Genomic DNA, 26,867 nt, shown 5'->3' on the forward strand with positions numbered 1-26,867 from the left:
TTTAACAAAATGTTATGTTTAACGGACTGAATCGTTTTAACAATACATTACTTTGTAACTTGAGCCATGGTATGATTTGACTCATTACTACACTATACATCACTCTCCTCAAGAATGATTTTGTGTCTGGTAACATGTCCCTTTCTATGCCCACAGCGCACACTTTTCAATTGATGGAGATGTACTGGTCACAATCTGCATAGAAACCTAAGGCTCAATACCTCACGTTTACCTTGCAGACAAGATAAATAGGTCATTCTGCAACCACTGCCCTTCAAAGTATTAAAATTTCCTCCTGTAATTCAGCTCCCAGCACAATCTGTAATTTCAGCTGCTCACCACCAGGTGGTGTTATATTCATGCCACCAATAGCAGCAAATTGTATGTTACTTTCACATTCATCACACTGAATAATTTGAAAGGTGTCTATGGCATGATTCATATTCACTCCTGGTGCAAGGTGCTGAGCAGATAATGAGACGTTGCTGCTTGGTGAGTATTCAGTTTATTCTGTAAAGATTCAGAAGTGTAGAAAGGATGATACAACAGTGCTTTATGATCAGACCATTTCATAAAAGTTTTTTAAGTGATCATAACACCGTAAGTCCAGATTCCATTTATCTCAAACCAAAATAAATTTGTAACATTCGACACAAGTGCATACACTGCTGGTAGGAGATCAACCTCCAATTTCACTTTGGATGGTATAGCACCGTTCTTAGCTATTAGCAGCTTGACAAAGATGCAGCTTAATAGGATTCATGTAGTGACTGTATGTTTATATAAACACAAGAAAATTCAGAGGAGAGCAAAGATCTCCTCATTTGGCTCTCTAGCTAGCACAATATCTCACTCTGTCAGTGTCTAGGGATCAAATTGATAATTTTGCTTTAAACAACATTTTGCCAGTAACAATATTTGATACAATTACAGCTTAAAGTTAAACATCTCCAAGTGTACAGAAAGCAGCACAAGATTTTTTTTTTTTCACAGATATAGACAAACAGTGACCATTGATGCACTGGCATGTTTTTTCTTTTTCTTTTTTTATAATCAGGACAGCACAGTAGCTGGAAAGCAAGGTGATGGACAAACAGGTCATATAAACACATGGACAGAGCTGAGTAAGGCAACGTTAGCGTGGCAGGCTTCTCTCTGTTCAGTTTGCAGGGCAGTGTAGTGTATTGATCTTGACGGAGCTGTCAATACCTTTGCTGTGGGGCAGTGTGATTTTTAGCATTGCTGTCTTCATTAGTGCATTGTATATAGTCTCTTGCGTGTAGCTGTACTGCAAAGTGATCACCAACATTTATACAGATCTAAATAAACCATGTTTGATTGCATCTGGACTTACAGTGACTATAGAAGAGTAAATAGAATTGAAAAACCAAATAACGGAAAAAGTAAAATTCAAGGCAGTGCTGAAGTACTGGTTGCTAAAAAAGTAAAAAATATCACAAAGCCAACAATAACATTTCCTTGACACATCGTTTGTTTGTCCAGTCAGTACAAACCCTCTTTAGTGCAGTTTCAATCATATATATATATTTCTCCCTCTGACCCAACAACAATATCTCTCGGTCCTATCCTATCCTATCTCGCTCATTCAAGTCAGTTTTCCAGTCGGTGTGCGTCTTTTCTCGTTCTTGTCTTTGATCCCTCGTACTGACCTCATTGTGCACCCTCCCCACACAACCACAAAGAAGCATGAAAGGCTTAAACATCACAGGACTCAAAGGTGAGAAGTTCTTTCTTTTGACGATGGCAGGAAGTGATGGAAGAGGAGGAGGAGGAGGAGGGGTGGGGGGTATTCACAGTTACAGTCAGAGTCCAAACGGTCCAGCTACAATCACATCTGCTGTCATTATGAACACTCTATGAGACCACGGCCAGGGGAGCAAACCAGCCTTTTAAACGTCATGTTCCTCTGCAGAGATTGGGCCTGCTTCTTCATCACACCTCCAGCAGCTCCATCCTCAGGCGATCCCTATCAGCAACACACACAAACGCACGGAAACGCAACATGCACAAAATAGTGAGGACGTGATATGAAAGTTCCTGTTGTATTGTATTACTGGTGTACAAGTGAGGCACTTCTTGGGAGGGAGCCTTGTAAAAAGATGCCGGTGTACAGGTTAGCTTGCCTCTCGGAAATCCATCTCACCAAAGACAATCGTCATGATTTATTCACATATATTAGCATGCGCTCTCAATCTATAATTCAACGGCCCAGACTTCGTCTTATCTAAAAATAGCTTCTTAAACACAGACCTTTGATTGCCTGAATAAGCTACTCAGCATGGGCACCTGTACACACTTCTTCTGCCTCCTTTTTACTGTACATCACGCAACCACGACTACAAACAAAAAGCTGTCATACTTTTATCACTCCACCTGACTTTGTTGTCTTGATTGGTAAACAGCACTACGCTTGTAAATTATCACAAGGCACTGCAAATGAGGAATGTATCTTACTTTAGGGAGCTTTTATCACACTTTGTAATTCGAGAATTTTGACTGAAGTACCTGGCCTGATTGGCATCAGTCTGTTGTTCAATGAGTGACTGACTGGCCAGTGGCTGCTGGTGGTCCTCTGCTCTCTCTGACCAGGGATCCTGCAGGACTCCCGGCTGCGCTGCCTCCTCAGCTCGGCCTCGCTCCACGGTCTCCTCGGACCCCATCAGACCCAGCAGCGGTGAGTATGAATCCTGCCACACAACCCGCTGCCCTGAGTTCAGTCCTGCTTCTCCTTCAAGGTGCTTGTTCACGTCTTGCTCAACAAGTTTCTTTTTGGCCACTGGAGAGTCCTTCGGTGACTCTGCTTGAGGGTCTTCGTGGCTCTTCACTTCCTCCGTTACCGCGGGCGGTCGTTGATAGGTGTCCAGCCACTTCAGGTGCCCATTCTTGTGGCTATACCGGCTGTCGCTGAACCAGCGCACCACCTCTGACTTCGGAAGGCCTGTCTGGACGCTCAGGTCCTCGTACTGCTGACTGCTGGGCCAGCGGGTGTTGAAGAAAACCTGCCGGAGGATGTGCAGCTGCTGGGGGGTCTTGTTGGCCCAGGGGGGGGAGAACGACGGCTGAGAAGTGGACACCTCAGTCACCTCAGACTTATGATCTTGATGTACAATCTCAGATGTAGTATCCGGTTCATTCATCTTCACCCTCTTATAGTTGATCTTGATCGGGTCAATTTTCAGCTCTGGGCAGCTTCTGTCCCCAGCGAACGGGTCCACCTCCTTGATGAGTTGCTGTAAGATTGACATACCTTTTATGGGAAAGTCCTTGTTGCATTTACCCTCATCTAAACTGCTTTTTGTAATGACAGTAGTGCTGGTGCTTTCAGTTGGGGATTTGCTGGTATGGTTCAGGTTTGGGACATTGTCATTACAGGTAGTACTGGGGTATTCATTGCTAATACTGCTGTTGTTGGTCATGTGGACATTGTTGTTGGGTTCGTCGTCAGGCTTTGCGGCATTGGCCTGCTCTTGTGGACTGATGGTGCCGCTGTTATGATTGTTACAGGTGATGTTGAATTTGCTGGTGTTATCGATGATCATTGGACTCTTGGTGCTGTTTGAACCGTCCAATCCGATCGGTGAACTGTTGCTTTGGGCGTTTGGTTTCCCGTTGGTGTTAGCAACACAGTGCTCATCGTTATTGCTTATGTTGGTAGAGCAAGTGGCGATGCTGTTGATGCTGTTGGTTGGGCTGCTGTTATGCACCAGTTTCCTGGTGACCGTCTCACCACCATTACTACTGCTGGAATAGCTGCTAATGCTGCTGCTACTACTGCAACTACTGCTGCTACTGCTGCTTCGACTGCTGCTGGTGCTACTGACACAACCGCTGCTTCCAGCCATGTCCAGGCTGAGGCCATTGCTCTTGTCTGGCTCCACAGTGGGTTGAGTATTCTTGGTCAGTACCTGTGCTGTTCTGACTACGGATGGAAACTTTGGGGGGACAATTGGAGTAGAATACGAAACCCTGGTGACATGGGGATTTGTTGACATGCTTGCCTGTGTGGCCATGACTCCGCCAGGCATGGTTTTCATACTGCCGTAGTGAACTTTGGCCATCTGAAAGTTTGGTCCTTTTGAGCCTCCATGGGCAGTGACAGTGTGGTGGGTTACGATGTGATTCACGTGCCGTGGTGCAGCAGGTTGCTTTTGGGGCGCTCCACCCTGGAACACTGTGTTGAACATCTTCCTCCTGGCCTCTTCAATCTCTTCAGGAGACCAGCTTATGCCCTGCTTGAGCCTCTGGGCAGTAAACCACAGTTTAATCTGCTCCTCTGGGAACTCTGAGACTACCGTTAGGTAGCAGAGTTCGGCTTTGGTCGGGTAGGGGAACTTGCCAAAGGATGTCTTGAGAAAACTGCTGGTGTCCATGGCGGCATCATAGGTGGGGATGCTGCTGAGAGGGATCATCACCTTTGGAAGGTCTTTATTGGAACCAGAGGAGGGGGGGGAGTAAAGGGAGGGAGTGTGCTGGTGAAAGACTTGGTTGGACACTGTCGTCTTAGTCACATGGGCGACAGTGGTCCTCGGCATAGCTGGGGCGCCAGAAAGACTGAGAGCCCCGTTTTGGAGTTCAGGCACATTTGTCAGCATGTTGGGGTCTACGTCCTTTCCAGTGTCTATCTTCCGTACCTCCACAGTGTGAGAAACCACAATCTTTTTGTGTTCCCCCTTGGCTTTCATCATCTTTGCAATTGGTGTTTTGGTGAGGGTGATCCCAGATTCTTTGTAGACTTCTCCGCTGTCTGTGAAGAGGCTTTGCTCCACTGTTGTTACTCCATCCCTCTTGTTGACGGTTAGGGAGGCAGTGATCAACCCCTCCATTATCTTAGGGTGGGCATTAGCGTTATGCAGAGCAAGAGCCTCAAAGCGGACAACTGACACCCCACAGTTCAGGCAGTAGAAAGTGGGCTGAGCCCTGAAGTCTAAGTGGCAATTGTGCATGTGATCCAAAAAGTAGTTTAGATCTCTGGACTCGAAACGGCACTTTGGACAGCTGTATGTACCTCCTTTCTGCACATCGCTGCCACAATCGGATTTGGAGGAGCTGTGAGAGAAATGGCCAGACTCTTCTCCGGAGATGCTGAGTATGCTGTCTTCTGGGATTGTTGGTAGGAGTTCTGGTAGCGAGCCCAGTATGATTTCCTCACGCACATGTTTGGATTTGGATGGTATCATGCAGGGTACAGTGGATTTCCTCTTGCTGGCCATTGTGCAGCTTTGTGTAGATGGGAGAGTGAGTGGTTGCTTGTCCGGTATGATGAGAACAGAGGGCGGGTGGAGAGTGGAGAGGGTTGAATGGAGTTTAGCGTCATGGACCAGCCACTATGATATCACAGTGTTGCTTCATGCCCTCTGCCACGTCAGGACTCCTGTCACATGGACAAGTTTAACAGCTCCCAGGGAACCTGTGAGGAAAGAGTCCAGAAAAAGAGACACATGTGACTCTCTCGGCTTATCTTTGATTTAGTCAATACAGAAAAAAACAGCTGTATGGCACAACAACATTGTCAAAATGACTAAAATCAAAAACCTGTCGTATATGGAAATAAGTTTTATAGTCTCTGCTTTGAAAAATTAAAAACATGAAATATTCATACATACATACTATAGTCAGCAAGATGTAGAGGAAGCTAAAAGGCCCACACAGGATTGTAAGTGTAGGTGGTATTTATCAACAATTACAGCTCTCAAGTAAAAGAGCCTAGGGCTTTTCTTAAAAGAAAAAAGCCTTTTGCATTATGCTCATAATCAAGAATGAAGGTTACAGTAAATATATGTATACCATACCGGAAGAAGTAAAGTGGATCTAGCTCACTACACAAATATTTTTTTAATATGGTTTCAGACAACATTATGGATGATGTCCTCAATGTTGAAAAATATTTACAATTCAAAATATAACACTAAATATATGAAGGATATTTACAATTAAACATAATTGAAACATTTTAGGTCTCCACTCTTATACACTTCTTCTTTCAATGCAGCCTGTCAGTGTTGTGGTTATTTACTCAGATTTACAGACTTTTGTCTAGCTGTCGCTTTTTAGGAATTCGGAGAAATGACAGTCTAATACACTTCTGCCATATGTTTTGGCTCCTCTTACTAGTGATGGCATGTGTCCACAGAATTATTTTAAGTAAAGCTAGAACATGTAGTAATAATGCCGTTTGGTACCAAGACTAAAACTAAAGTTAATATCACATTAATGTGATGTGTTATGTTTGATTCAGTGGTATTTGTTGCCAGATGCCACCTGCCTCCCTCGAGGAAAGAAATAATATCAGTAAAAAAATATCATCCACAGACTACTTTGGGGATTTTGCACCTTTTGAGTGGGATGCACTTCACCACTCACAATTGGTAGTGCTGGGTGTATCTAACCTTACCAGCTGTTCCACATTGTCTGCAGCAACCACAAATATGCAGAAATATGCACATAGGTATGTGTTTGTCTCCAAAAAAAAACGTTTGCTAAACTTGTCTTACAGGTAGCGGTATAATTGTTTTGAATATTGTGTTTTTCTTAAAGGGGGACATTTTATACGATCAAAAATTGTCACATGAGGTCGTGATGTCTCGTTTGTCTTTGGTTTGATATTGTAAAGTAGACATATGAAGGTTAAATGACTTTGCTGCAGATATTGAGTATTTTACTGCCACACTTGGATGGAAGCCATATGTTTTACATTGGGCGTTACAGTGAACCTTCCTGGCGTAATGTAGTGTCAAGAAGAGAAATCAGGTGACGTGTGTGTGTTTGTGCGTGTGTGTGTGCGTCCCAGCAGTCAGCCAACAACAGTACAGTTAAGGGCCTGGAACATTCTCATAAGGTCTGAGAAGGTTATTGCAAACACATATGAAGTCATTTTACAAGCTGCAGGCTCAAACGATTTTATTCTTCACATGTTCAACAAGCAGCATGGCGTCGCACGCAATGCATACGAACACAATCCCCAGATCACTGGCTGCACAAATCCATTAGCGAACCACATCCGCCAGGCTTTCCCTTCCTATAAAACTCCAGTCATGAGGATGGATACGGTCTCCGCAGTCTTGCAACATTTCTCCTCTTCCTTCTCCGCATTATGTAGTGAAAAACATGCCTCGGACAAAGCCACAAATATTTAACAAAGCTTGTAGGACAAGACAATGGATATGCTTCAGCCAGTGTTTCATTAGCCACACTGCTGCTTTTTATCGTCATTTTAACACAGGAAAGTACACAACATGTAAAACAAATGATGAGAAAAATATCAAAGCGGAGTCGTAGCGCTGCACTCTGCCCTCTGCATGAACCTTTGACATACACAGCCTCTGTATATCACTCTCATCGTCCTTTCTGAGACTGGAGAAGCATTGATGTGTGACATGCAGCTAAGAAACTAGTCTCAACCTATCATCATTTTCCATATTATTCAAGCTGTATTCAAGCTTATCATTCCGGGAAAGACATCAGCTGCACAAATTCAACCCCCATGCCACCCAAAACCTGGTTTCTGTTGAAATCCAGCCTTCCTCAAGAATCTTTTACTGCTATTTGCTGCAGTCAAAGTAGTTACAAAAAAAAATTCTCATACTTTCAACACATTTATTTTGTCGCGCTGCATTTGTACACAGTGACGAGCACTTTCACAGACTTTCGTTTTACTGCATCCACGTGCATGTTCACCATGGCCGGCTGGGCGGTAAATAAAAGATGAACCTGTTCCAAAATTAAAGCCCCTCAAATGACAGGCTGATCCCAGACAGTACCCTTGTATCTAGCGCTTTCTTTTTTTTTTATTCTACTGACGGCTGCTGCTTTCTGACAGAAAAACTAAAACAAAACAAAACAAACAACAATAAAAACTAGGTCACCAGCATCTTATGCAGTAATCCCAGTTCACTGCATCCAGACGCAGGCATGTGCTGTATGTTTTGCCGCCAGAGAGGTCATGATATCCTCTGACGGCACACTCGATTAACCCCTGTTGAGGACACGGCGTTCATGGAGTTTGTGCCGCTAAACGAGGGATTTAGAAGTCGGCTTTCACGCAGCAGAGAGAAGTAGTCATGCACATCTGAAACATCTGTGTGAGAGATGTCATTATGCTATAGAACAAATCAGTGTTGGCTCAGTTTAGCTATGCTGAATAGATACATTTGGTTTGTACCACGGACAGCACACCGTATGTCAGGATTATTCAGAAAATAAAGTGATGGTAAAGGTGACGTGGTCACGGCGATGGGCTGTGACTGGTGAAATAGACCCCTCAGAGGGGAGGGGACGCCGGTCTGAGACCAGACAGACGCCGTACAGTAGCTCCCCTCCCCGGAAAAACACCCCACTTCCTGCATGAGAAAACCCAAGACAAGCCAAAAGTCGAGACAGGTTACATAAAGAATCAGGTCACCTATCAAAAGAATGGGCTGCTTTATCTGGCGAGCGAGACGTGCAATCAGACACAAGGCAAGGGCTTCCCAGACAGGGAGCCGCTGAATGGTCGCCTCTGAAAAGACAGGCCTTGTGTTTCAGCGACGAGGTAGACGACGCTCAGACGATCACTGTCCCAAGTGTGTCGTATGTCCTCGCACTGGCACTGGATCTGTGGCACAAGGGGAGGAAACTCTATTCATCTCAGCGGACCGGCGGAGTCGTATCTGAAGTGAGGGAAAGTGGCAGAGCTCTCAAATGTGCTTTCTGGACACCCGCGCTCAGCGCAGGCAGAGGGGGCCGTGTTCGCCGGACTAAAACCACGTCCGAACCGTTTAACTTTTAAAAACAAGCGTTTCAAAACAAATGGGATTAGGCTAGTCTAAATTCTAATGGGATTTATACGCTCCGCCTCATTTGATAGCAGCTTTAAGATTTACAGGAGGGCCTCCCTTATGTGCTTTTACACTGTCATTTCCATAACAATGTTATATTTACATCTCATTAATATTTAATTATATTCTTTATACTTTCACATGGCAAACAGCTGAGTGTGCTGCTCCCTTTTCAGAAAACCAATTGAAAGAAAGCAGCATGTATTCCCTTTCATCACCTCATAAACTGCTGCAGTAATTACAATATTACAACCTGAAAAACATGCACAATCTACAATGAGCTGCTACCAGCAGAAAAGGGAGGCGAGGCTACAAAGCGGTGGCTCAACATTAAAATTTAATTCAAAACAGTCCACTGATTCAGACACTCCCAGATTGTTGGGTCACCTACAGTTGGCATTAAACAGAGATTGGTGTTTTTGTTGTGCCACCTGTCACATGAATGAGAATGCGGAGGCTGGAGGAGGAAGGAGGACAAAGGAAGACAAAACTCAGACGTTTGGGAGTGAAGTGAGAGGATGACTGATGATGATGACAGGCTCTACTGTTTCAATATTCCTCCCCGCTGACACCTCGTAGGCACACATCTCCACACACTCCTCACACACTCCCTCCTCACCTCTGCAACATTTAGCACCTGCACCGCTCTGAAAATCTTTCTCTTTGAAATGAATAACTGGCAAGGAGTCTCTTGATGCGACAATCGAAGAAAAAAAAAAAGAAGAAAAAAAACAGGCATAAATTCTCTCACTTTGTCACAATATTTGTTTTGCGTGTAATTTTTTTTGACAGTGATCCACGGCTGTCTTGAGAGTCTGCTTCAAAAATAGCTAGAAAATGACTTGCCGTCCGCTGGGGATTGGGCAGAGAGGGGGAACTCCTGACAGATAAATTTGAATGATCAAAAAATCTGTTTAGCGGGAACATTTTCTACCAAATGTCCATTAAATAGATTAACGTCATGTGAGTGGATCAGCTGGACACCCAAATATAAGCCAGAGACAGAGAGCAATTACTGTCTTGCACAGAGAAGAGATTGGGAACAATGGCGCCTCATTTATAAAGGGAAACGTGATCCAGCGCTGGGAGCTTTTAGACGGCTGACTGTCGAATCGTGATTGTTCCGTTTCTAGCCTGTCTGGGTGTCTCCTGTGTCCATCATGCCGCCACGGTGGACTAATGTGGGCTTTTTATTGACAGTAAGGGTGGACAGGTTTCAGTGTGGGGACATCTTTGCGCGTGAATTGCACTGTACGCCCGCCAGCATGAATAAGTGTCAGGCTCTAGTGTTACGTGTGCTGAAAAACAATTCAGACTCATCAGGGTCCTTAGCACAGTGCTAATACAGCACACGAGTCCACACCATCTTCACCGCCTGTCCAGCTGAAGACATGCTGTACCTTCAGTTTGTAGTCTCCCGCCTCTACTGCGGGCTCCTCTTAATTCTACATGGGTGTGTTTGTGTGCTTATTAGTGTCTGAATGTCTGAGATGCAGGTGTTGTCAGCCATCTCGTCCTCCTCCTTCTCCTCCTCAAACACACACACACACACACACACACACACACACACACACACACACACCCCCTTTACCTCCATGACTGCAGCCCCGTCCACTGGGAGACCGGTCGGTGGTGCCACTCATGTGTTAACATCGCCATGGCAACCCCTCTCTTCCCCTTGCCCACCACGCCACACACAGCGGAGTGACTAGCCCACGCCCACCAACCTCAACCTCAAGCACACACACACACACACACACACACACACACACACACACACACACACACACACACACACACACACACACACACACACACACACACACACACACACACACACACACACACACACACACACACATACACATTGAATTCCCTGGACTGCATCCGGTGCAGGACAAACTTAATCCACATGCTCTGCCAGCCATCTTTGGAAAAAGTCCATTCATAGGGTCAAGTCTCTTTCAGATAACTTTGGTTGAGACCCAAACAATAACTTGGCTTTTTTTTTTCTCAATCAGGTCCTAGAGACACGAAAATTCCAGCAAATACTTTTATGACCGCGGCTGATGAAAGAAACGATGCAGCTGTACACGCTGCAAATAACGCCCTGCCAGTGTTATTGTCTCGCTAAATTAGCGCAGTGGCCAGAGACTGTGTCGCTACATTACATACCGTCTGCACTCTGCATGTCTGAGCATCGTTGTTGCATGGTCCTGTTTTGTGTTAGGGGGAACGCTCAATGTTGTAATTTTACATTGTCCTCCCAACCCTTCTATATGTGGCCCAGATGAATGACAGACAAATAAACCATGGTGCGCAGAGGGAAAAAAAATGTGAGTCATGCACCCTTTTTAAATCACTTTTGATGAATAACTTCTTCAGTTCTGTAGCCAAGACTACAGGCATTCATTTGGCAACTTATGAAGAAAAGGAAGAAAGATGGCGGCGTACCGCACATTGTACTGTCCATCCTAAAATGGCTGACATCACAGCCTCCTATAACCGGCAAAGCCTGGCAAAGGCCAGCTCCCGCTGACCAAACCTTTCTTGCATGGGACAGAGAAAGTGGCAGGGGCTCTTTCCCCACGAGCTCCAAGAGCCCCCCCCCCTTCTCAGTGCTCGGGCGTTTCTTTTGGTTGGACTGTGCAAACATGCTGTTTTAGTGAGGCTTTTGAGTGGTCTGGGCTTCGATACGGCATTGGTCCAATGACAAAAGCAATACCAAAAAGGATGAAAGACCCAAATAACAGTGAACCTGTATAAAACCCCGTCCTTTCTGGTGTGAATAATAGGAGAATACGCATTGTGGTTCAGATAATTTTCTATGAGGATCATGAGGTATGCCGCAATTATGAATGCTTGTTCGCATAAAAACGGATAGAAAATAGATCTGGCTGGTCTTAGATTAGATTGATTTTCTTCTCTGAACTCAAGGAATGTTATACACTGCATGTCAACTAAATCTGCAAATCATGAACATATGACCTTCCTCGGTATTCTCTGGCAGGGGATTCATTTTGAGCTGTGGGAGGCACAGAAAAACATCTACAGTGTTGTTAGAAATCAGAACACCAAATCCCTGAAAAGTACAGTATTCCAGGTATACGAGGGGTGGCATGAGCAGAGACGCTGTTTGGACGAGGGGAGTGGGCAGTCTTGGCCCACTACATTGTGTCTGTGTATACAAACACTCTGCTGTGGCCATAATGAAAACTGTGAGCTGTGCCTAATTGCAGGGAGTGAGGGATGAAAGGCAATATGCCTGGCCTCATTAGAGCAGTTCCGAGAAGGGAGATGGAAGACCGTTCCCAGGGATCCACAAAAGGAATTGACATTCCCCCAGTGTAAGCGTCCTGCTGGAGTGAAATCCTCCACACACACACTGAACTCACCGGGCCGAGCTGAACCCGATCTGCCCGATCCGCAAAGCGGGAGCTCATTTACCTTTGTTTAGCCGGTCATCACACACGCCTGAAAATGAACTATCATCCACTGGACTCTACTCCACACTTGGAGTCACTCTCCACAGTCCAAATACCTACTCTCTTTGGGAAAACCTCAGAAGTAGAAGTGTTCCATGACCTACATTATATGTAACAGTCTTACATAGTTAAATGATTACCAATGCTTCATGCCTGTCTAGCTGGTTGCTTGAATATTATGGGGTTGACTCTTGTGTTATGGACACTGGACTCACACATGATCGTCAGAGGCAACATTAGTCAGCACAGAGGTCCCTCCCCTGAAGGCAGAGGGAGACACATGGCATTCAAAGCTGGCTCAATATTTATGTACAGATATAAAACGTGATGTACATGAACTGATATTTTTTTTTTATTCTATGCTTCAGTGATAATCCACAGTTTGCAAAATATCAGCTTTTTCTTATTGTACTGTATATATGTTTCAGTGTGTGTATTTGTATTCGTGTGTGTGTGTGTGTGTGTGTGTGTGTGTGTGTGTGTGTGTGTGTGCGTGCGTGCGTGCGTGTGTGTGTGTGTGTGTGTGTGTGTGTGTGTGTGTGTGTAGGGCAGCAGCACATGTTGACAGGAGGAAGAGGAGGAAATGAAAGAAAGAGAGTATGCATAGAAATACAGGCCTACCTTTCAGCTCAGGCAAGTGGAAGAAATGTGTAGCGAGTGAGCGATCAATAGATGAAAATTGATACTTGGCGTTCAGTTTGAGCACCTATGGACTCGGAGGCTTCTTTAAAATCAGTCGATAAGTCTGCTATAGCACTGTGTTCAGAAGTCTTTCACAACTGTAAAACACTCACACACTCTGGGCACAGTGGGGAAACACAGCGCGTTGTGCAATAGAATAAGCAGATACGCCACATTGTATAGCGCAGATCCAGCCAGACGGAGGATCCGTTGTTGTAACTGTAACAAACTGAGTTAACCCGTTTCACTCCATTCACAAGGCTGTGGGGCAACACACCGCCTCGGAGCCCACTTGCCAAAGCCGATCTGGCACTCTATAACCTTAATGAATATTCCCAAAAAATCCTCCACCCCCCTCCTCCACCTCCTGTCGCCATTTTATACATTGGCGACTTCATATAAACTGCCTTGACTACAGCACCAGATGAAAATTCAATATTCAATGGCGAGGATTAATTTCAGTAAACAACTTTGTGAGATCGCACCTCGCCAATAAAGAGACTCGTTCGCGTTCAGGAAGAGTAGATGTGTCCTTACCTCAACAGTCGGTGGGGAAAAATGGAATCCGACATTAATATATCAATGAATAATATTGGATTAGCTCCGATCGTTGCGTTTGGAGAAGAAGAGGAGGCGAGCAGGGGGTGGGAGCTCTCCTTAAGTGAACCCGGTGAACTGGCGTGAACCCGTCAGTGACCACGGCAAGGTACATTACATTACATTACCTTTCCACCCCTCAGCCACACTGTATGGAGACGGCAAAACAACTATGGTCGGCGGTGCAGGACGAGGCAGCTCCAAAAAAAAAATTATAGCGAGTGTAGCCTATTTCCTATGAACACGTGATTCGGAGCGTCATCCAAAATCCAAAAGCCCTTTCATCTAAAATTTTTGGAGAGGGGCGGGGATGCGATGGGGATGTGTGTAGAGGGGAGGGGGGGGGGGGGGGGGTACGTATACTGAGCCCGGTGCACATTTGGGTATGTCGTTTTAGGGGTAAGGCAGTGCTCTAACAGATTGGGTTATACATAGCTACAATGGCGCCGCGGAGCAGGCTGAACAGAGGGACTGTGTATTGTGTATTGTGTAAATTTGGGATATGACAGGACTTTAGCGATCTGCCGTTTTAGTGAGCTTCACCAACCAAAAGGTCCTCTTAATCTTAATAAGGTCACATGTTTGTTTTTTTAAATAGATGCCTGCCGTTTTCTGGGTAAAAGTCTCATGATGGGCTACTAATATTAATCGGTGTGGGAATTTCCATTTAAAGCACAGACCTATTAGCCCACCGGCTTAAAATAGACTTTTACGCACACGCGTAAAAGTGGTAGAACATTGACGCAGATGCACAGTTAATGTAGCCTAGATGTGCATTTCCACTTTCATAGTCAAACATAAGATAACATTTTTCCTTTGATAAAATGACCAATGTAACTTATGTCTTACTGTGCAGAATACGGGCTGTATGGCTGTGACCCTCATGACCTTGTTGGCCTTCTGTGCGTAAAAGCGCACTGAGTAAAGTGCAGAGGGCCAAACAGGGACACGTTTAGAATGAGCGTCTATGGTAATATTTGAATGGGTATTAAGAAAACATATCATCAAGTCATATCAACAAGAGAAGTGGGATATTGTAACAAAAGTGCAGAAATAGTATTTAGTATGATAAGGTTACTCTGAAACCACCATTATGACTACATTATGTGCCTACTTAAGAATATTATATTAGCCTAATATGACGGATTAAGACTACTAGGGCGACTACAGCCAGAAGCCTACAGCATATGCAACATAAATACCACATTCTCAATGTCTGCTGTAAAGTATGGACATATAGGGCTACTACCGGCCTCCATTGTTTAGGAAACATGGATTTGCTCTTCCCTCCCAGTTTGTCCTCAATAGGTTCAGACGGTGCCTGTAGCTGTGGCTGTGTATAGTTAGGGTAAACAAAGATTATTTATCAAGAAGATGAATAACTCAATGTTAAAAAAAAAAAACCCAACCGGTCGGCTGGAATGAGTCATGTTGTTTTTCATGATCTGTTATAATAGGATTAAAAAACATGTGCCTCTACTATGACAAAGTTTTTCTTGTGAAAAGAGTATATGTGGTGCACATATATGCTGATACTATGCTGCTCAAGCAATGGAAAGAATACTATCAGTCATGGCTCGATACAATATTTTATTTTTGACTTATTAGCATTTTTGTCACAATACAGTCTTTGCATTGGTGAGTGGGTATCGGTCGGATTCCTTTGGTTCTGTTGGCACCATCTCCTCTATTGCAGGTTTGCCTTTCTGTCCGAGGTGGGCTATGAACAGCAGGGCTGTTGAATACTGGTTAGATGGTACAGAACATGTTTCTCTTGATTATCGTCTAAATCATATAAAAAAAGCTGGTTTGTGTAATGTTGTAGGTTTACATATTATTTCTACGGTTACATTTCCTGGAAGACTGCAAATTTCTGCCAAAGCTCAGGGCTACAGCCTGCTACAGTATAAGGTCAGCACAGGGGTCACCATTTGACCAATCTTCAGCATTATTCAAGTTTAGATAGAGGTGCGGCTGTGTTAAAATTATAGACCATTTTTTGTAGTTCGTGGTCAGATTAAGTTTGTGCACAGCATTCATCATAAGTGGATACTGTTGCTATGGTTACCCACAGTTTGTGCACTGGTTTACAAAAGAGATACATGATTTTAACACACACCTTTTTTTCTGTGACCTTGGCATGGCTGAATATTCTCGTGACAGTCAGATTTTTTTTTATAAAAACCAAAACGTAGCATACTGACTTTTAGAGTGCTGCTTATCTTGACTGCAAACAACTTTAAAACCTTTGAGTTCCTTCTGTGGTACATGACAGCCAAATGGGCAGATTTTGAATATATTTTTACCTGTCTATATAACTCTAAAGTGAAAGAAAGCAAGTAAAGGTGAGGTGTATTTTTAATTTGTATTACTGAGATTTAGGATATGTGTCTCAAGGAATCACAACTTTTTATGGTCCCAAGAAAAAGCGTCAGAGTGAGCGCTCCCTGCTCCTCCCTGCTCTCTGCGGTGTATCGGGATCAGGGCCGAGCAGAGGGATGGACCGGAGGCTTGTTTGCCTCCAAATGAGCCAATGAGGTCGGCTGAACACTAGACTGACAGTCGGCCTGAGCGAGTCCTGAGACGCCATTCTGGTCCGACAACCGCTCCACAGCCAATACGGACAGGAACGGAGGGAAAAAAGCAAAATACGAATTTGGCTTCATGCAGGTTAAGACGTTACCTGTCACCTGTAACGGAAGAGTCTCTGTTGAGGAGAAAGGAGGACAACACCCACAGCAATGGCTCTGTCGCAGCACCTGGACGACTCACCTCTCAGGCTGGGCCCGAAATCCACCGGGGTCGAGGACCTGAACCTACAGGAGGTTTACAACGAGAGACACCGGCTGGCTTTGGAGGAGCTGCTGTCGGGAGGGATCGACAACTTTCTGGACTTCCTCAGGAGGGAGAGGATCCCCAACTTTCTGTCGGACGATGAGATGCAGCGGATCAGCAGCGCCGCCGTGCCCCCGCGGTGTGCGTCCCTCCACGGGGAGGACCGGAGTCTGGAGCAGTCGCTCGGCAGCTCCGTGGATTGCTCCTCCGTCACTTATTTCCCCGAGGTGTCTGACTTGGAGCCGCCCGAGCTGGAGATCGGCTGGCCTGGGTTCACCGCCGGCTCGTACCGGGGAGTCACACGGGCCGTGGCCCACTTCCAGCCCAACTACGGGGAGTGCATATACAGCTGCAAGGAGGCTGCGAGGCGTATGATCAAAAGTGCCAGAGAGGTATGCACAAAGGAAGTATTAAAAGCACAGCTGCATACTTGTTTATCTAATAACCACCTTTTAATAATTCGTTATTTGGCAACTGATATTTATTTCCTTTAGAAACATGTTGCAGGCATTGGTACCATACTGGTATTCCACCAAGGGACATACTTCTACTATATCTACTATAATATATATATAATATAGTTGTAGTCATTTTTTTTTGTATTTTCTACTCCCCTGTTGTTTCAAATTATAGCCTAATATTTCTATAGAGCATATAGTATTTATACAGTGATACCATGACAGCATAGGTTTGTGTGGTATTATCCTAAAACAGGATTATTATTTTGGCTGTTTGTCAAATTCAAATTGATATATTTTTGTATTAATATATCCAAAAAATTATATTTTATCAAAAAGCCCCTTGCCACAAAATACATGCGTGTATGTGTATGTGTGTATATAGTTCTAAAAAAATGTCAGAGGAAAAATCAAGTTCTAAATCTTCTTTGTATTATTAAAACACATGCCAGATGTCCCCATGGAATTTCCTTGATCAGTCTGAACATTCGGAAGGTTTTGAAGTCTTGATCAGTAAGAAAACCGTGACCAAAAGGATCAAACAGTCAACAAACTCAAAAACAGCATGAATATTCATGATGATGCTCCTGACTGGAGCTGTCAGTCTAGCCTCTGCTTTTGAAAATAAACATTCCAGCATGAAGGGAGTGTGTGGCTTCAGCAGCACCTCAGGCCTGAGGAGGGCCTGCATGCCAGATGTGCCTCGACTTGCTTTGCTTCCCTCTATCAAAGTTTGCATTCTCTCTTCTTTAGAGAGCTTTAAATGCTGGATTTCCTGTCTGGTTTACTGCTAAAAGGTGGTGGTGTATATACAGTGTGCTGGCAACCAGTTAAAACCTTAGATAAAATATCCTCAGCCAGGTTTAACCTTTTGGTCGTCTGTCCTTTTGTAATGTTAAACCGTCCGCTGCACACGGTCTTAATTGTGTGACGAGGCTGCTGACTGTAACAACAGTCTGTGCATCTACAGTATATTGTCGCCAGTCGGCTCACAGGAACAGCCTGATCCTGTATTTCTGTGAAATTTAAATCTGTTTTTACACATTTTGTTAAATATAAGCACCCACACGCTATCATCCAAATAAGGTGGTAAACCTCCTGACAAAATTGCATGTGGATAACACCAGTCTGAAGCAATAAATCTGAGCTATCTAAACATCCGTGTCTAATCCTCAACACACAACCTTTACCACAGCATGTGAAATTCCATTCTTCCTCGCGAAAATAAAAGATCTTTCTGTGCGAACCTAAGCTCAGGAAAATGGAGGCAGGCCCTACAGTGCACCTTCTCTTCTCCTTTATAAAAGTAACTTGTTTGCTGACCAAGCGTTACTGCCGATTGCCATGGTAACGGGTCACAGTCAATAGAGAGCTCATCAGCACACATATTACTGGGATTGTGTCTGAGAGATTCACAGCTCTGTTTGAATAAGGCCTTGCATTTGACAATAATAAAAACACAGTCATGTGCTACATCTGGAGAGCACGTCTGCAGCCCTAAAAGGAATTCTATTTTATTACCTCTGTAATTTTCCACTGCAGGTGATTGCCATAGTTACAGACTCCCTGACAGACCTGGATATCTTTAAGGATCTTCAGGACGCTTGCTGCCGGCGCAAAGTCCCTGTCTACATTCTGCTGGACCAATCATGTGCTCCTGCTTTCCTCAAGATGTGCCAAAATGTTGGCGTTCGCCTGGATGACCTTCGGGTATGTGGTTGGTTCAGTAAAGCTGGGTGTGGCACTGTGTGCATAATGCCAACATCAGATAGCATCAAATTAAAATAACTTCCTTTAATATTTTATATGACCGGGTGAGTCTGCACGTATCTCTCAATCCTGTTCTTTCCCTTTTTTTTTTTTTTTTTTTAATCCTTTCAGCAAATGAGAGTGCGAACCATAACAGGCACAACTTATTACATGAGATCTGGAGCAAGGATTACTGGGGAAGTTCATGAGAGGTTCATGCTAATTGATGGAAACAGAGTGGCGACAGGTTCCTACAGGTAACAGCTTGCTAACCATTTTACCTAAATCGAAATGCTTTAGCTGCTTATTATGTGGCACAGAGATGCCTTAAACACACAGATTCACCAGACTTTAAATATACCTTAAATACATTTTTCTTGCTGAGTGTTGATAATTGTAGCTGCTTACTTTCAGTCATTCATGTGAAATTTAATTCCTGTGCAGGTACAACTGGACTGATGGCAAACTAAACAGCAGCAACCTAATCGAGCTTTCTGGTCAGATAACAGAGAAATTTGACGAGGAATTCCGCGTCCTCTACGCCCAGTCTTTACCCATAAACACTCAAGGACCTCCAAGTGTCAGAAACAGTGGCATCTACGAGCATCTCCTCATCAAACACTCAGTCGCCTCTTCCCCTCACCTGACCAGCACACCCAGCCGTAAGCCCCTAAACCTAGCTGTCCAGCCCCCGTGTGAACCATTGACTCCAGATCATCCTAAATCCGGCCCGGTGTCTGACTCCTCCACCATAGGTGAGGACTTGACAGAACAGCAGCACATGCATGAGGATATCCTGGCTGGCAGCACAACTCAACGCTTTCCTGCAGATCAGCTAGCAGAGAAAGAGCCAGCGACCGTCTCCTGTCACGCCGCCACTCAGACCAGCCGGTCAGTGACGGACAGTGACACTCAAACTGACCTCCAGCTCTCACAACACCCCGACCTTATCACACCAAAGAGCACAGTGCCAGACCAGGCCACCGCTCCATCGTTTACCTCTCCTAGACAGAGCTCACCCACACAGGCAGCTCCAGATGGCACCTTAAAGGACTCCTTCAACAACTTGACCAAAGAACGCCACTACCATTACTCCACCATCCGCTCCAAGCTGGAGCACATGGTGAGCTCCCTGTCCCAAAGGCAAGAGCTGGCGGACGTCACCAACATGACTCACAGGCCTGGCGCTCACAGCAGGCAGAGGGTGCACAAAAACTGTGAGCAGGAACCAAACCCCAGACTGCTTGTTGAAAGTGTGGGCATGGGCACATGGCCAAGAGCCAGATGTGTACACTAGTTTGTCTTCAGGGATTTCAGAGGTGGAGGGTAGTTGGAGAAGAGCTATAGCAAGATATCTTGAGGATCCTCTGTTTCAAATAAACGGTTTAGGCTTGTGCACTAAAATTCAATTTTTTTTTCTATTTGTCTTATTTATTCTGTAATGGTAAGGCAGTATCGTGTTCAACAAAAAATAAAAGTAAAAATTCTCCCAAGGACATTCATTGTTGACCATGTCAGTTTCTGAGCCAGTTAAAACTAGAAAATATCTGCTGTATTATGAGTGAAAATGCACTGAAGCTCTGTTTTGATAATTGTATCACATTTTGCTGGTAACTGCATCCGATCAACATATAATAGAGCAGCTCTCACTGTGCTTTCTTAATAAACACTATTCAACAGTATTTCGCTTAATGAATGTTTATTTTATTTTGGCTCTTCGAACAATTTGTGTTCCATTTAAGCTTACCATAAAGCTTCACTTTAAGCTCATAAGTGTACATTTCACAGACACCTTTTTAAAAGAAAGTTGCTTTTATTTAAGATAAAATATGATGGTATGTAGGCACTGTTTAGGCAATCACATTGAATAAGAAACTTTTTACAAAAACAATAAAGGTTGTGCTAATGACAATTAATCCTTTCACGGATAAATGGATAACTTATCACAGAAGACATTCATTGTCTTATTCATTAGATTTATTAAGTCTCGTTGAAAAGCTACAACAGTGACGGAGTAATTTACAGACTGCAGCGTTCTATAGATAATCTTAAAACAATAATTAGAGAACTTTGATGCCATATGCAAGTTTTATTTGTCAACCATTTGTACCAAGACCTCTCATACATTATTGCTTCATTATATTTCACTGGTCTACATCGGATTTACATGGATCAAACAGTCATGTGGTGCATATTAATATTCGTTTCTTGTATCTTAATAATCACAATTGTGGCCAAACAAGTGTTTGCAGTTTAGTGATCAGCCATGACATTTATATGTTATAGGAAATACTTTTTTTTTGTTGCAATAATATGTATTTTGTATGTCTTATATCCTTGTTTATATTTAAAAACTGAGTTAATCTGCATTATTTTACCTACTCTCTGCCCTAGATTATGACCAATCCAGTACTTTTTACAAGTTTAAATATCTTTAAAGTTTTAATATGACCCTGAATACTAAACTGCAAACACTTGGTGTGTCACAATTGTGATAATTTGGTTACAAAAAATGTTAAAGTTTCACAAAGACAATTTTTTTTAACACGGACATACAGTTATGTGAATTGCACTCTTGATTTTTGTTCCAAATAAAAACGTCATAAACTGGGTGATACAGTAACAGGCTGAGCGCGCTCCTGCCAATGGCTTTCAGTTTTTGGCAGATGATAACGAATGATTAACGAAGCTTCATGCAGTTAAATGGCTAATGTGTGTGCCTAAAATGGTCGTCACCTGTTTCCCTTGTACTGTACAAACCTAATTCATGATTATGTTGATATATTTTCTCTTGCTTAAATATGGCTTGTTCAGGAAATTAATCTCTGCATGTGTAACATGCAGTTCATTATTTTTGGTGCATGATGAATTGGTATACATAGGCAAATTAACCATTGTCTGGCCTGTAACCCATTTCATGGTAGCAATTTTATAACTGGAATAATTCTGGACCAGAACATTCCAGGTTGTTAGACTAGAATACTAAGTGAAGGTACTTGTGCTGGACCAACTGTGAGCAAATTAACATATCGGACAGGTCCAAGTGTGTGCTAGTGCCAGGGACTACCAGTTAAGCAAAATTTCATAAAAATATGAAAATAATATAGTATACTATTCCATAAATGAAACATGAAAATGTTCTAGAAGTATTATAGTATAGTACCGTGAAACTTGAAGCCAATCCCCAATCAGCCCCACGTCACTTTTCACTGGCTGGGCAAATAAAAGCAGTCAATTAGACGCTGGATAATTTTTACTATAGATATGCTACTAATCATAAGATCGGTTACATTAGTTACATTCTCGGAAACTCCATCATGCGGTTCCATGATTGAATACCAAAGTATTTTTCATTCAGATTTTCCGGCATCGAAAATGGAGAACAATGTCATAGCATAGTATGCCATTGAATGTCACAAAAGTGACATAGTGTTGTATTCACTGAAAATTTCATAAAAAACTACACTGCCAAAACTACATATGGCATTATGTAAATCTGTCAAAATATGTTATAGTGTATTATGCAATAAATAGCATAGTATTTTTTGAAAAAGCCATACAAAATATTATAATACAGAATTAAATATTTAAAAATTCATAGTTTGATATGCCATACAAATTTCATAGGAAATGTCATAGTTTCATATGAAATTATTATTTTTGTATTTCATAAAACATTTTCCTTAAAATGTCATAGTAAAGCATGCCATGAAAAATGTCATAAAAAATGTCATGTCATGAAAATTTGATATAATAGTATTCCATAAAACACGTCATTGTATAGCATGCCATGAAAAAGTCATAAAACATTTCACATAGTATGCCATAAAAATGTCATATTAAAGTGTGCCATTCAAAAATAATAGTATAGTATGTCATACAAAATAAAATAGTAACATATGTCAAAAACAATTTTAAAGTACATTATACAAAAAAATGTCATGGTATAGTACGTCATAAAAAACAATTACACAGTGTGACTCTGAATTATTTTTTGAGTAACTTTACTGGGACTTGATTATGATTATTGAAACTCAAACTTTTTTATCACTTTTTTCGACATACTTTATTTACGACTTTTTTTAAGTATATATTCTATGATTTTTTGATAACAAAACATAACCCTTATGAATTTTTTCAACCTACTATACTTAGACCTTTTTTTACTTTTTTGTATATCATATTATGAATTATTTTGGACTCTTTTTTTCTATACTGACATTTTTATGGTTTATTTCGACATGCTATACTATGACTTTTTAAAGACTTTTCTTTGACATGCAAGACTATGACTTTTTTTCTTACTTTTTTCGACATGGCTTTTACTTGTTACTTTTTGAGAGATGCTTACTATGATTTGTGTAATTACTTTTTAAGACATAGTATAGTATGATTTTATTTAGACTTTTTTTTACATTCTATACTGACTTTTTTAAAAATACTATCGATGATTTTTATGACAAACTATACTATGACTTATTCCGACACACTATACAATGACTTTTTTCGACAAACTATACTGACTTTTTTCAACATACTGTATTATGACTTTTACAACTTTTTCCTGATACAATATACTATGGTTTTTTGACAAACTATACAGGGACCTTTATTTGACAAACGACACTATGACTTATTAGTCTTTTTTAGACAAACAATACTGTGCAATTTTTTTTATACTATGACTTTTTCGACATATTATACTATGACTTTTTCAACATATTATACTATGACTTTTTCAACATATTATACTATGACCTTAATATGGATTTTTCTGAAATGGCTAAACTGTGACTTTCATTTCACTGTGACATCTTTTTGACATACTATACTAGTTTCTTTCTCAGTTTTCTTGAGATACTGTAGTATGACCTATTTCTTTACATTTTTCAACATACTATACTCACTTTTTTTGACATACTATAATATGAATATTTAAGACAAAGTATACTATGACATTTTTGAACTTTTTTCAGCATTCTACACCATGACTATTTTCTACATACTATACTATTACATTAATGGACCTTTTTTCGGCATACTACACAATGACTTTTGTTTAAACTTTTTTTTGACATACTATACTATTATTTTTTTTTAGTTTTTTGACATAATCTACTACATTTTCGACATACTATGCCATGACATTTTTTATACTTTTTCTGATATACCATACTATGACTTTTTTGGAATATTGTTGACAAACTATAATATGACTATTTAAGACATAGTATAGCATGACATTTTTTCTTTTTTCGACGACTTCCTTCTAATCTTTTTTGACTTCTTTTACATATTATACTATGACTTTTAAAAAAACGTTTTAACGACATGCTATACAATGACTTTTTTCCACTTTTACAACCTGGCTATTTATTTAAAGATAACATAAACTAAACTAAACAAACATGGAGAGTAAGTTATCAGTGATGTCAGCATGTGTGGATGTGTGAAAATGTCTGTAACAAACTAAACTAAACAGCTGCTGTGTCAGCCAGAGAAGAGGGAGTTCATATTCAGGTGGTAAGTCTTCATAGCTTAAACCACACCAGGCTCAGGTATGGCTCATCAGCTGATCAACGTCCTGAAAGACAGCAGAGCCAGCAACCAGGACACTGGCCCCTAATGGAAAGGAGGGGTAGCAACATGACATACTATGGATTGCTATACTTGTACTAGAATATATTACTTTTTTTCTTTTTTTTCTGACGTTATACTATTTTTTCTGACATAATATACAATAACTTTTTGATTTCGACATGCTATAGTATGACTTGTTTCGACATGCTATACTATGACAATTTCTAAAACATTTTTTGACATTCTATATCCTGGCATTTTTATGACTTCTTTCAACATGCTATACTTTGACTTTTATACAACTTATTTTGACATACTTTACAAATTTTTTCTCACTTTTTTCAACATACTATAATATGATTTATTTTATTTTACTTTTTTCGTCTTATTATACCGTGACTTCTTTCAACATAATAGTAATGACTATTACTTTTTCTTCCTTTTTTCCCGAAATACTATCCCATGATCTTTTTTTGTCAAACTATACTATGACTATACTATGATTTTTTTTAACTTTTTGCGACAAAAACACTATTACTTTTTACACCTTTTTCAACATACTATACTATGATTTTTTTTTTGTTGCTTTTTTCAACTTACTATAATTTGACTTTTTTCGACATACTTTACTGACTTTTTTTCGACATACTTAACTGAATTTTTTCTCACTTTTTTTTACAAAGTATACTATGACATTTTTATTACTTTTTTGACATACTATACTTTGACTTTTTTTAGACAAACTAATGAATGCTTTCTTTCAACATGCTATTCTATGATTTTAATAGGACTTTTTTTGACATACTATACTGACTTATTTTCTCAGTTTTTTCGACATACTATACTATGACTTTTTCAAAACTTTTTTCGACATTCTAAATAATGACTTTTTTCAAAATGCTCTTCTATAAAAAAAAAATATATATATATACTATGACATTGTTTGATTTGTTCAACATGCTATACTATGGCTTTTATGACTTTTTTCGACATACTATACTATGATTATTTTTCTTCCTTTTTTTCAACATACTATACTATGACTCTTTTTCTTCCTTTTTTTCGACATACTGTACTATGAGTCTTTTTCTTCCTTTTTTTCGACATACTGTACTATGAGTCTTTTTCTTCCTTTTTTTCGACATACTGTACTATGAGTCTTTTTCTTCCTTTTTTTCGACATACTGTACTATGAGTCTTTTTCTTTCTTTTTTTTCGACATACTGTACTACAAGGTTTTTGACAAACTATTGTATTACCTTCCTTTCTAAAGTGTCTACGCACAGTACATGTTAAGTTTTTGGGATGTAACGTCTTAACTCAAGCAAATTTTGAAGAAAGTAAAATAAGTACCTTTAAACTATATAAATTATGCTGACGCCTAAACCAAAGTGACTTCCAATATGTGCATTTAACGATGTGGATACAACCCAAAATTAGCAAGAATCATTCAAGTACATCAAATTCAGCAAGCTGCATTTAGCAACAATAAGCGACAGAGAAAGATACGTTTTATTATATATCATTTTATAGGCCAAGGTGGATTTAGAAAAGATGTGTTTTCAGTCTGCGTTGGGCAATGTGTTGAGTGTCTGCTAGCCTGATGTTAATGCGGAACTCAGGTTGCAGCAACATTAATAATAATGCAATGTATGCTATTTTATAATCACTTTGCTCAACAAGGTTACAAATTGCTTTTCAGGTAAAAAACTGGAGATAAACCAAAAACCACAGTAGAATAAAATGCAAACAACAGTGTGATCTCAATAGGTAGAGTGTCCCACAGTCTGGGAATTTTACCAACAGCAAGATAGGTTGATGACTAAAAGTCTGAATTGAAAGGATCAAATCCTTGCTCCCATATCTATCCAACCAATCTTGAGATTCTCCATGCATTCTCCTCAGTAGTGTGGACAACAAATCTTACAACAAACACTTGATAACTTCAGGTGAAAGGATCAAAACACAGCTCTATTTCAGGAAGGACAAGTCCCTTTACATTGTTTATTATTATGTATGTAATGTGCAGAACATTCATAAAGTAGAACAAGACTACAGAGAAGTGGATGAAGTGACTGAAGAAACTCCGTTGTCCTCAGTTTTGGTCCGGAAACTGCACTCATCTGAAGAAAAAAGGAGAGTAGGACATAAGAATTTGCATTTATTGACATACATCTGTGCTACTACTTCAACTACAATGAAAAGTTTTGACGATTGAATGCCAATTTAGGGAACCAGCTTATGATTGTGGGATGCACAGAAAAATGTACAATATTCTAACATTAATATGAAATACTCTACTATGGCATTTTTTATTTTAATTTCATGGCATATTTTGCTGTGGCATTTTACTTCGGCATACAGGAGTTTTTTAATACACTATACTGCGACTTTTTCTGACTTACTTTACTATGATTTTTTTTCATGGCACGCTAAACTATGACTTTTTTGTGTTTTTTCAGGCATACTATACAATGACTCTTTAAGAAATACTACATTAGGACTTGTTTTTGGCATACTTTACTATGCTTTACTTTTCATGATCTACTTATCTATGTAATTTTCATGTCATGCCATAAAATGACTTTTTTGAAATACGATACTGTAACTTTTTTTCAAAATACTATATGTCTATTTTTCCGACATTC

At 41.0% G+C, this 26,867-nt stretch overlaps 2 protein-coding genes across 3 annotated transcripts; one reads left to right on the forward strand and one right to left on the reverse strand.

The window, feature by feature from the left end:
- Positions 1 to 492: 492 nt before the first annotated feature.
- On the reverse strand, positions 493 to 13,828 carry zhx3a (zinc fingers and homeoboxes 3a). Of its 2 annotated transcripts, none has more exons than XM_054617735.1 (3): positions 13,538 to 13,828; positions 2,527 to 5,428; positions 493 to 1,987 (listed from the first exon to the last, which is right to left on the reverse strand). In XM_054617735.1, the coding sequence occupies exons 2-3, from the start codon at positions 5,229 to 5,231 to the stop codon at positions 1,954 to 1,956; spliced, it is 2,739 nt and encodes a 912-aa protein (XP_054473710.1). In that variant the 5' UTR covers positions 5,232 to 5,428; positions 13,538 to 13,828; the 3' UTR covers positions 493 to 1,953. The 2 variants fall into 2 exon arrangements, with proteins under 2 accessions (XP_054473710.1, XP_054473711.1); XM_054617736.1 differs by having other exon boundaries at positions 13,726 to 13,822.
- A 2,418-nt stretch (positions 13,829 to 16,246) lies between these two features.
- Positions 16,247 to 20,313, forward strand: fam83d (family with sequence similarity 83 member D). Its single transcript, XM_054617376.1, is given in 5 exon segments — positions 16,247 to 16,322; positions 16,325 to 16,824; positions 18,433 to 18,600; positions 18,772 to 18,896; positions 19,084 to 20,313. Coding segments are annotated over 5 exon segments (1,707 nt in total). The 5' UTR covers positions 16,247 to 16,261; the 3' UTR covers positions 19,937 to 20,313.
- Positions 20,314 to 26,867: the final 6,554 nt, after the last annotated feature.

Source organism: Anoplopoma fimbria, chromosome 17 (genome assembly GCF_027596085.1).
Source record: "Anoplopoma fimbria isolate UVic2021 breed Golden Eagle Sablefish chromosome 17, Afim_UVic_2022, whole genome shotgun sequence".
Lineage (NCBI taxonomy): Eukaryota > Metazoa > Chordata > Actinopteri > Perciformes > Anoplopomatidae > Anoplopoma > Anoplopoma fimbria.

Coding starts and splice junctions, on each gene's coding strand:
- zhx3a (XM_054617735.1), bottom strand. CDS start 5,231: ATGGCCAGCAAGAGGAAATCCACTGTACCCTGCATGATACCATCCAAA. Junction 1,988..2,526: donor ACTGATGCCAATCAGGCCAG/GTACTTCAGTCA, acceptor TGTTGCTGATAG/GGATCGCCTGAGGATGGAGC.